This window comes from Mytilus californianus, unplaced genomic scaffold, assembly GCF_021869535.1.
Source record: "Mytilus californianus isolate M0D057914Y unplaced genomic scaffold, xbMytCali1.0.p SCAF_12, whole genome shotgun sequence".
Lineage (NCBI taxonomy): Eukaryota > Metazoa > Mollusca > Bivalvia > Mytilida > Mytilidae > Mytilus > Mytilus californianus.
In genome coordinates this window covers 3,657,382-3,669,586 of record NW_026262604.1, presented here as the reverse complement: position 1 = coordinate 3,669,586, position 12,205 = coordinate 3,657,382, and the positions used below count along the sequence as shown (strand labels likewise).

At 31.9% G+C, this 12,205-nt stretch overlaps 1 protein-coding gene across 6 annotated transcripts in view; it reads left to right on the top strand.

Moving 5' to 3' along the window:
- Window positions 1-11,877, top strand: part of LOC127721227 (unconventional myosin-Va-like) — a 101,929-nt gene extending 90,052 nt beyond the window's left edge. For all 6 annotated transcript variants that reach the window (XM_052227906.1, XM_052227908.1, XM_052227907.1 and 3 more), the window contains 7 exons: window positions 318-469; window positions 1,513-1,602; window positions 2,765-2,915; window positions 4,177-4,310; window positions 4,594-4,751; window positions 5,689-5,860; window positions 7,747-11,877. In XM_052227906.1, coding sequence (XP_052083866.1) covers window positions 318-469; window positions 1,513-1,602; window positions 2,765-2,915; window positions 4,177-4,310; window positions 4,594-4,751; window positions 5,689-5,860; window positions 7,747-7,983 — 1,094 coding nt within the window. In that variant the 3' untranslated portion in view covers window positions 7,984-11,877. The remainder of the gene's footprint in view (window positions 1-317; window positions 470-1,512; window positions 1,603-2,764; window positions 2,916-4,176; window positions 4,311-4,593; window positions 4,752-5,688; window positions 5,861-7,746) is intronic.
- The last annotated feature ends 328 nt before the right edge of the window (window positions 11,878-12,205 follow it).

Genomic DNA, 12,205 nt, shown 5'->3' with positions numbered 1-12,205 from the left:
TATAATCATCATTAATAAAATTAAGTGAAAATGTGTGAATCAACATCTGGTTTAAAGGTATGTCAGGCTCCTTAGAGTAATTATTGAGTTGTATTTTTTAGAAAAATCTGAAAACGGGAACCACTTTTTCGTAATGTTTACATGAAAAATTATCTCATTTATTCTCGTCTCAGGGATAGTGCCATTTATTTTTTAACATGATCAGAAAAGATCTGAATTTGGGACCACATTTTTGGAAGGGGAATTTGTGAACACCCTTTATTTGGGTGTGTGGGGTATGTGAGATTGCTAACTTCAGTTTCTTACTTTTATTTCAGATTTAAAACCTCGTGTAGCTGTTGGTTTGTTACCAGGGTTACCAGCATATGTTTTGTTTATGTGTGTTAGACATACTGATTATGTTAATGATGACGAGAAAGTTAGAGGTTTGCTGACCAATACCATTAATGGAATCAAGAAATGTGTCAAGGTAGGTCAATATATTGGTCATTGACAAGGTATCTTTTGGTCTGATGTCAGGAGAAAGGAGAAAATCTGTTGAAAAGGTTAATAAAGAATTTGGACATTTACGTATAAGAGTGTTTCCATTTAAACATAAATGGTACTCAGAGATGGCACTTCTAAAATGGGATAACCACCTGCATAGGCAGATATAGAATTTCAATGTATTTGACACCCAACTTTAGTTGAGATCTTAAAAGTGCCTTCCCTGGGTCCCTTTATGTCTTAATGGAACAACCATATAACCTAAAAATACCTGGTTTTATCAATCTGAATCTCAAATCTCATTCTTTTTATGCCCCCCGCTATAGGCAATGGGGGCATTAAGTGTTACCCATGACCATCTATCCTTCCCTCCATCTTTCCCTCTTTCTGTCCTTCTGTCTGTCCCATTTTCGTTTCCGCATTCCAACTTAAGTTTTCCTCATCCAAATTTTATGAAACTAGTACACAATCCTGAGAACCACAACATGCAGACAGAGTTCAAATTTGGGCAGTGAGTCATTTACCATTCTAAAGTTATGCCCTTTTTACCTTAACTTGGAAAATTGCAAACCCTGAGCATTCATGTCCTCAGACACATTCTTCTTTTATTCTTTTATTTTGATTACCTTAGAATTACATGATTTAATTATTCAATGCTGGATTTGAGATCTGTAAATTAGAAATGTGAAACAGTAAAAGTCCAGTACAAGCAAAATAGATTTTAAAAAATCTGTATCTTGCCTTCAAAGAACACAATAAAGATGCCAGGCTAATACTTTGATATGTCAGATGTACATTTCAACTACTCAAAACTCATCAGTGGCGCTTGAATTAAAACAGTTTTGAAGTCCAAATCTCTTGCGAAGTTTAAAATCATGAAAACAAAAAACACCGAAAAAAATGTACCAATTATGGACATCTATGCCGGGGGTTTTAAAAACTGAAAACTGTTGTGTTTCAAATGATTCAAAATTTTGTAAACAAAAAATGATTGTATCATTGATATCATTCAATTTATTATTTCAGAAACATCACAGTGACGTTGAGAGAGTAACGTTATGGCTGACAAACACCTGTCGTCTGCTGCATACACTCAAACAGTATAGTGGAGAAAAAGTAAGTAACTCCTTCATTGAAAATTGCATACATTTTTTTTCTTTTTGATAGAGAATCTGACAACTGGCGTATCGCAGATTATTTTATTTTCATTGGTATCAGATTTCATTGTTGAAGATAAAAAGGCTATTGTTAGGGTTCTTAATTTCAAAGTTTAGCATTTGCCCCTATCAAAGTAACTTAAAAGTTGTATTTCATAGAGCATTTTATAAATTCATTGTTTCCCCATACTCATGAAATCAACAAAAGTTGTATCCCATATTAATGTTCAATTATAAACACATAGAAAGTCAGTTTTTAGAAATGAAATAGACTAAACGGTTCATACTGATTTAGAGTTACTTCCCTTTTTCTGTACAGGATAGATAAAATAAATTAGGTGAGATAAATGATTTGTTTTTTTCTCTCCCAGAATTTGCATGATGTACCTACCATCTGATTTCATTAGTTAATGCATCAAAATTGATTATCGTTTTCTGTTATTAAATATCTATGAGTTTTACTCAAAGTTATTATCTACTTTCTGTTGATGTTTATCACTATCTTGATCTTGATAAAAACTCACCTATTTTTTTATTTTTTCATAAATACTGAATTAACAGTTCATACTTTTCAGTCAAAATTAACATGAAAGTGAGAATGTAGGGTATAATATTTATGAATCATTTTTTTTTTAAATCCCTAAAATTCTGAGGTTTTAAGGGGGGAACAAATTATTGGAAGCATACAAATTTATGCAGTTTTCTGAAAAACTGCAGAATTTTAAAAGAAAATCTGTCAACTCTAAAAAATTACACATATATTTTTTTTTTGAGTTTCAACTCACTTTCAGATTTTTGGAGAGCTCTCTGAATGTTATTATTCTTTGCAGAAAAAAAGTCTGTAAAATTTTTAATTTGATATACTGTAATTATTGCGATGTTTTTATTATTGCGAAAAATGCGACAGGGTTATAATAGCAATAATTTACACTCGTATTTTGAAATTTTGTATATGAATTAAACAGGATTTTTCTTAAAATCGCAAAAATCAAAATCGCAAAAATCAAAATTGCATAAATCAAAATCGCATTTTAGTCTAAAATGACAAAATCGCAATAATAATTGCACGCAATAATTTCTGAATTTACAGTATATATAAATCTTTGTCACTATATTTGCAGGCTTTCCAAACAGACAATTCCTCACGGCAGAACGAGCATTGTCTACGTAACTTTGACCTGTCAGAATACAGACAAGTGTTCAGTGATCTGGCTGTGTGGATCTACCAGACAATGATAAAACAGATGCAGGAGTCAGTTCAGCAAATGATAGGTTAGTTACTGGTCACATGGTATTTGTTACTTCTCTCCTTCATTCCTTGGAACTGCCACGGTGGTCTCGTGGAAATGTATTTGCCTCGAGTGTGGGTGGTCGTGGGTTCAAACCTCGGCCAGGTCAAACCAAAGACTTTAAAATTGGTATTTGCTGCTTTTCCGATAAGCATGTGGCATTAAGGAGTAAGAGCAAAGACTGGTCGGCTCGGAATCAGAATAATGTGTTCGGGTAAGGTGACATGTCTTCCTACAGACTGTTACATTGTGAACTAGCATGTTAAAAATCCAGCTCAGCGTGCAAAGTACAAAGCAGAGTAGATATTACTATACTGTAGATTCATTTATTTTCGTTGGTACCAATTTTCGTTGATTGAGAAAAAGATGTATTTTCGTTGATATTTGATTTCGTGGCTTTGCCAAAGTCTGTCTGCTAGCCTATTGAAAAATTGTACTTCGTTGAACTTTTGAATTCGTGGTTTGCCATTACCAACGAAAACCACGAAAATTGGTATCCCACGTATAATAATGAATTAGTATACATTAATATGTTTTCGTCCTGAATATGCATATCAATATGGGGCTGGATGGTAAGCAGCCATCCATCATCATCATCATCATCATCATCATCATCATCATCATCATCATCATCATCATCATCATCATCATCATCATCATCATCATCATCATCATTCCTTGGAGGGGAGACAGATAGAAGAATTTTCTAGATTGACATCTGTATCTGCACAAAAGGTCACAAACTCACATGGGTTCCAAGATTGAGCCCTGCACCTCTCCACCTGAAAAGTCGTAGTTCATTTGTCAATGTTTTCGTTTTTTTTGGTCAAGTCTGTTTCTTAGATACTTACAGCAATGGGTGCACTTTATTTGGTGCATGGAATTATTGTAAGGTTTAAATGTTTGTCTTGCTAGAATCATCTGACCTTGACCTAATTTTCATGGTTCATTGGTCAATGTTAAGTTTTCCTAGTTAAGTCTGTTTCCTATTTACTATAAGCAGTAGGTTAACTTTATTTGGTGCACTGAATGATTGTAATGTGTACATGTCTGTCTGGCAGGGCTTATCTCACCTTGACTTTATTGTCATGGATCATTGATAATGTTAAGTTTATGTGATACTTACAGTAAAACCTTTTTCTTTAAGACTTTCAACATTAAATCAATCATTAGACAGTAAAGAAGACGAGATATTCAGTGTGTACACTCTTGTTTAGTTCTAACATTTTGTCATACAATTTCAGTACCAGCAGTATTAGAACATGAAGCCATAGCAGGACTGACTGCCTCCAAACCCTCCGGCATGAGAGGAAGAAGTTCTAGTAATGCCAATGAACTTGAGGAAAAAGAACTGTCTCTTGATTCTCTTATGAAAGTTGTAAGTTATATCAGACATGTGTTTTGATACTAAAATTGAGAAATTTTGAACAATGATTTTTTTATCGCAACAATTACAATGGGAAAGGTTTCGAAAAAAGAAGAAAAAATACTTATATTTAAAATTTTGATAGCAGTATTAATATTTAGTGTTTTCTTGAATAATAGATGTCACATGTTTGCCTGTTAAACAATCAAAATGATAAATGGGCACAAAATTTCAGAATTTACAGAATATTAAAGATAAATAGTTTTATTACATCGTTTTTTTTTGTCTGTTTCAGATGAACAAATACAGTCAGATTTTGGCCCAACATGCAGTGGACCCAGAATTGGTAAAACAGATCTTCCGACAGCTATATTATTTTGTTGCCTCTGGTGCTCTCAACAACCTACTTCTACGTAAAGATATGTGCAATTGGTCAAAAGGAATGCAAATTAGGTATTGTATACATAAGGAGTTACTGTGGATTCAGAATTATTTATGGGATTCCCATTTTCATGCATTTTGTGGGTAAAGGTAAATTTGAGGTTCAAGGAAATACAAAACTTCTATAGGCCTGTTAGCAGAAAATTGGTATCCAAGAAAAAGACATGTATCCACAGTACATGTATTTTACACTTTAAGCAAATAAGTGCTGAAATAAAAATAGTTAGCAAAGCTCCAACATTTTCTTTCAGATAGATGAGTTTTTCACTGATTTTTTTGTTGTATTTCTAAGAAATGAATATAAAACATAATTAAGCTCCTCTTGGAATTAGTATGGGGTTTAGGCTGCTTTTGTGTTAGAATCCTAATTCATCATCATTTGTTTTATTACATATTATTATGCCCCAGCCGTAGTCAACGGGGGCATTAAGTTTTACCCTTGACCATCCTTCTGTCCCTTCCTCCGTCCATCCGTCTGTCCCATTTTTGTTTCGGCACTCCAACTTCAGTTTGCCTAATCCAAATTTTATGAAATTCATACACAATGTTAAGAAGCAAAACTCGCAGATTGAGTTTGAATTTAGGCAGTGAGTCACTTACTGTTCTAAGAGTTATGCCCCTTAATAACTTGGAAAATTGCAATTTTTTTTCGTTACCACACTCTAACTTAGGTTTTCCTTGTCCAAATTTTCTGAAACTCATACGCAATGCTAAGAACCACAATACACAAACAGAGTTCGAATTTGGGCAGTGAGTTGTTTACCATTCTAGAGTTTGCCCCTTTTTAACTTAAAAATAAAAAAGGTTGAGCAGGGGCATCCTTGTCCTGAGACACATTTTTCTTTTATTTAAACTTCATTTGATATATTATTTGCCGCACTGCTTTTTAGCTTTTGCTAAAACTTGTTCTGAATTGAGCAGTTTTCTTATTTTAATTTTTTTATTTCAGATACAATCTGAGCCATTTAGAACAGTGGTTACGTGACAACAAGCTACAAGAATCTGGTGCCCTGTCAGCATTAGAACCTATTACCCAAGCCTCCCAGTTATTACAGGCCAGGAAAACAGATGCTGATGTTGACAGTATATGTGAAATGTGTTCTAAACTAACAACTCCACAGGTAGGTTTCAGTAATGTGGAAGGGTATAGCTTGCTGAGGGGAGACATTTAGGTGTAGGAAAACTTCAGACCGTCAACTTTCCTGCTTTATGGGGATATCCCCCATAAGAGGTGTTGACCTGTCCCTTATAAAACTCAATTAGTTAGACTAAATACTTATATTAAAAATTACATTTAAACACATGCATTCTCCTTCAAAACCATAGATATTCTAATTAAATACACTAATGACATGTACAGGTATGCATTAGGTCCTCTTGTGCTTTAATTCCCCCATAGAGATTTTGAAAAATATGCAGGTATGAAACTTTATGATGTAGATAATCATCATAGATTGTGTATTAAAGTCACAAAATTTCTATACTGCTAGCATTTATAAAATCTTTTTGTTTATGAAAATTATTATGTCAGTTTTGAAGCAAACAATAAATACTATAAAAAAATGCTATGAAACATTGAAGGGAAGCAGTTTTTTAGCAGGTTGATTTATTAGAATTCTACGGTTTCAATTGTCTAGAAATAAAAAATAAATTTTCATAGAATTTTGCAAAATTTACAGGTTTTGGTTAAATTTAAGTTCAAGGACATTCAGAGCCAATATTTGCTCAAAGCTTTCAATCTACTCAAATTGAAGTCAACTTTTAAATTTGTCAAATATTTAACCTAAAAACACTGATTGATGGGCAGACATGTGACAGAGTTGTCAAGCCACAACTGGAGATTTGGAAATTTTCAGCTGGAGTTTGGGCTTCATAACTGGAGATTTTTTATCGACCTATTTATCGACGTACGCAATGGTTTTTTGTGTGTTTAAACTGCATATCTTCTTTTTTGTTTGTTAAAAGAACAATAATTCCATACCTTTCAACAACTCCATATCCATTTTTACTTGATAAAAATAGAAGATAAGGGGTTTCAAATATTTATTCATTATATATAATTCAAGATAAAGCGATCAGCCATCATACAGAGTTGGCAAAAAGTACCCCTGATTCAGCTACATTGTCAACTTTGGTACTACTACTGAACATGCTTGTAACAGAAGGTGTTAATTGATAGAGTTGTAGGCTTGCTGGTGGGTAGCTGTCCCCATAAGTTTGGTCAAATCATTAGGGCCACCACAGTCAGCTTTGCATGAAGTGTAGTAAGCATGGTCTTGACCCTTGGTACTGGATCTGCATCATTTGAAATCAGATCTCCAGGCAGAGTTGAATTTGGCTAGATACTTGGTCTTCTTTTATTTGCTGCTGGGGTATTTGGTGATATAAAAATACGGTTTGCATTTTGTCAAATTCTAAAATTTTAGAATAGTCCAAGACAACTGTACTTATATAGGTATTCCATTGGCTTGGATAGAAAACAAGCCATAAATATCATATTTGAGTTGATTTCATTTGTCTTTGAGGTTCAGTAAACGTTCCATGTTTTCAACAGCATCAAATTAAATTGTTGTTTATACAACTTGTACAATTTAATCCTTTGTCAGTATTTCACTTTTAATCAACCTTGCTTGTGTCTTAAACTAGCTAGTTGATCACTAGGTAATTGCCTATTATCTTTTATTTATTGTTGTATATACAGTTTAATCCTAAACACCTCAGGCTAATTTTACCTATTTTAACTTTTGACACAAAATCCATTACAGGAAACTTCCGTTTTTCTCGGACTTTTCCCATATCAATTTCGAGTTTCTCGGACTTTTTCTCTGTCCGTATCGATTTTGTAAACAAAAATGTCTAATGAAAATTTTACGAGGTTGACATTTTCAAAAAGCGGAAGATTTCAAATTTTAACGGGAGGGACGGAAGAGGGTCTGAAATGCGGGAGATTTTGACTCCCGCCGGAAGAATCACATGTATGGATGGGTAACTTCTGATTTTCTTGCAGATTGTTAAAATATTGAATCTGTACACACCTGTTGACGAGTTTGAGGAGCGGGTACCAGTCAGTTTTATTAGGAAGATTCAGAAGAAATTACAAGGACGGCAGGAAGCTGACAACACGTTATTAATGGACACAAAATATACTTTCCCAGTAACATTCCCGTTCAATCCATCAAGTATAGCCATGGAAACGATAGATGTTCCAGAACAACTACATCTAGGTTTCCTTAATAGACATTAACTACTTAGCAGAAATCAAATTTGTTTATTTATTTATTTAAGATGGAAGACCTAGATTGAGGGTACAATTCTACAAATCACTGGTGCGTTTCTGTCAACTATTCTCACAGATATATTGTAAGCTTTGAAGTAACATAGATAATGTTTACATCTGTTTCACATGAGGGCTTTAAAAGCATGATGAAACTTGACTATTTCAAATGCATTACTGATATAAATAGTAGTCTCCCTTAACCCAGGTCTAAATATACCACTGAATTCTGGTTTTAATTTTACAAACAGTATTTTTTGCAGTTGGAGATTAATAGAAATATAATGGAAACATATTTGTGTATTCATACTAATACAAAAGTTGGTTTAACAGCTTCTACACAATCTATTTATTTGACTTGCTTAAATTATTCTAAAAGAAGCTTATCCATTTGATTCTATTTTTAGAATTACTAGGCCATTTAAAGTACATTTTGTTCCTTAAGTTGAATAATTTGTCTGTAAAGGTACTTTATTTCTCTGGAAATGGGAATTTTTTAATTAATTTACATTGGTTTTTACACTAAAAAATAAAGAACAGAGAATATTTGGTGTACATTTTTACCTGCATTTGCAGTTATTATGAAACTCCCTCGGGATATGCTGAGTTATGATATCTAAAATAAGTTTCCAGTTTTTAAATTAAGAAAACAGACCTTCAAATAGCATAGTCTTTAAAATTTCAGATGTGCAAACAGTAGAATATTATTTAGCAATAAAAAGATAGATTTTTCTCCAAATAATAAACAAACAGTTTTTTTTTCCCTAAATATAAACGCACAATTACAAAAAATTTTGCAAAGATTTAATTTTTGCAATGGGTATCCTCAAGTTAAAGTTTTTGCAACCAAATATTTAGAAAAACATGAAAAACCTGATGGGGAGAATATAATTTCATTGACCTAAGGGACAAAATATAATTTTGATGGCAGGTTTCTACACAAAAACATATTTATATTTTGCCTGTAAATTAGCTCGGGATTGCATATTTTTCATCCTTTCATTGAGTTTGTTGGACAGTTTTACATATCATATTATGGACGTTTTTGTTATTGTAAATTATTTGTTAATTTTTAGGGATGATGATATGTTTTTATATATTTATTATGTATAGTATATGATAGTTTATTAGCGTTATTTTTATCTTTTGGCATGATGTACATATATTGTATATGTGTATTTATATAAGGCCCTTGAAGCTATGAGTTTCTTTTAATTTGTAAAAATGTGATATGTCGTAAGATTGGCGTGAAGTTGAATAGTATTTGTTTTTCTTTGTAATATCTTGATTTTGGAAAAAGTTGATGGTTACTTCTTTTTCAATTACTAAATGAATTTCATATGAGTAAAATTAAACAGCGACCAAACAACACTCAAAAATCAAAAGACATATAGAGTTCAACATCAGCTTACAAACATTTAAATGTCTGTACAATATATCAAGCTCCAAATTGCCCCAGTCTTGAAAAATTTTGAGTTTATTTTTTTTTCATCTTTATTTAGAAATTTTCTTGATATTTTTTTTCTGTGATTTTTTTTGTTATGATGAATTGAATTGGACTTGAAATTTTTCAGTTTGATCATACTTTTAAGTATCTGAGGAAGTTAAAAGACACTAAATGTTTGTAGTAAATTGTATTGCCAAAAATACTTTTAGAAAGATGCAATAAAGTAATTGTGAGAAAAAAAGCTCAAATCCATCAACTATTAAGATTTGCAAACTATCTTTTTTAAAATTTTAATATTCTGAAGATGCTTGTGTATTGTTTAAGACTATGTCTTTTGGTTTATGTACAGTGTGCGTTTTGTCTCATTGGATTGTCCATATTTTTTTGCTAATATTCATAACAAATTAAATGAAACTTAAGGTAATAGGCCAACAGTATAAATCAAAATGGATGAAAGTTAGAGTAGTGTTTAGCTAGAGTTCTTTCATTCAAGTCTTCAAAACAGGTAACATATTTTCATTTTTTCTACTAAATATTAAATCTTTTTACCTTTCATAAAAAGTAATGCAGATTTGTTATATATTTTTTTTACTGTTTTATACCAAGTTTATTTGTAATGAGAAGTCAAAATGAAGGGATTGTTTTCATGAAAGGTATGTCTCGCTATTTCTGTCTCACACTTTATTATTTTGTTGAATTCCATTCCCTTAATTTCAAACATATACAGGTTATCTCCCCTTTTTGAAGATTTTGTCTCTTGCATGCTGAGGTTTTATAAAAATGATATAATGCATTAAATCAGTATTATATATCATACTTCATCATGCACAAAAATCATTACTCATGCAGAAAAGTGCATTTTGTAGTTTTATTATATTGCAAGGGAAAGGGAAAAAATTCTATGAAAGGGAAGTTACTCTGTTTATCAAAAAGAGATACATTGATGTTCAATGAATTTTTAAAGTTTAAAATAGTGCTGATTAAAAACATAGCATAATAATTTGGTCAAAATACTTATGTCTCTATTAGGACAAAATATTCCATGTTTGAGAAGTTTTAAGCCACCTGATTTCCATTGTTGCCAGATTTGTTATCATTTTTTCCAGTGTATTTTTTCCTGTTGACAATAATTTATCCATTCCTGACTATAAAATAATTCAGAGATATTACTTAAAAGTTTGACATTATGATACTCTCTAACTACTGTTAGTTTGGAAATAAACGCATGTGTATGCAAATTTTCCGAAGATGACTGAAAGGGCAAATGCCATAATAAAGCTGAAACCGACAAAAAAATTTGGTTTCAAATAATCATGATTTGGTTGGAAACGATTAATTTCTGAATTCTCAGGAACAGGTGATACAAAAAATTAGAGTATTTCATACTAATGTGTAAAATCAACGATAAACTGCTAAATGTGATCAGAATTCATGGTTGTGAGCAGTTCTTGTACCTCTTAGATGCAAGTTTTTTACCTTGTTACTTTTTTATATCAAACTTTTTTGATGTTTGATGGAATTTTTTACTTGAGGCACTGTGATACATGTGTACATCAGTTGAGATGGTTTAGAGATTATAGATGGTTTAGAGATTATAGATGGTTTAGAGATTAACAAGCTCACCATTTTTGTTAATAATGCCAATCAGGCTAATATTTTTTTTTCTCTTGCTTAATAGAATAATGTTAAAAGACTAACAAACTTTATCACAGCTCTCCAGTTCTATTGTTTCATTTTGCAAATCTCTTCATAACCACTATCAATGGAGAACATGCATTGAAATTGCCAAAAATTTTGTTTTGATGAATACTACATTTTTAGAGCTTGTTAGCCTGAAGCGAACCATCAGAACTAATATTCAGTTTTAGCTATATATAGCATACCTGCCAACCTCTTGAGGCTATAGAGGAGGATATCACCTCTTTCCAGGTCCACTGAGAGGGAGAATATGCATGAACACCTCTTTCATTTTAAATTTTGTATAAAGATAATCATAAAGCACAAAAAGATAAAATTGTTTTTTCTATACCTGGGTTTTATAAGTAAAAAATAAGTCTTGATACCATTAAATGTCTGGGGAAAAAATTGTTTTTGCAGTGTAAATGAACCAAAGAAATTAATATCAAAAGAAGTGAAATGATAAACGTTGATTTTTTTTGACACAGAGGGAAGATTTGTTTCCTCCCCTGTGACAAATCCAATACGGGAAATTTGAAATTCTTTAAGGAAAAAAAGGGGGAGTCTTCTACTTAGAACTGGTGTGTTGGCAGGTATGGTGAAGAAATACCTCAACTTATTCCCTAAGAAAATTATCATCTGAGCTGCCTCAGATAGAAATCAACCTTATGCAAGTACACATATACATGTACATGTATAAGTCTTTGATTGATTTTGGAACATTCAAATATGAAGTAAAAGATAAGTTTTGGTCTGTTTTGTAGGGTTTCTTGTTTCAAATTCATTTTCAAACAGTTAGACTTTGCATAGAGATATTTTCAACCCGAAATAACAAAACAGATGTATTGATATTCATTTGCATAAGGTCAATTTCTATCCTACGCAGCTCACCTGATTGCAGATGAGTTCCTTTTTAAACTTGACACCTTTATAATATCTATTTTTATACTTTTGTACATTATTTCCCACCGATAATAACTAACTCATAAACTTGTCACCAAATCCTCAAACAGTTGTTTTAAACTGGACCTTTAAACCAGTATAAGTTTTATCTATGATATTTAAACA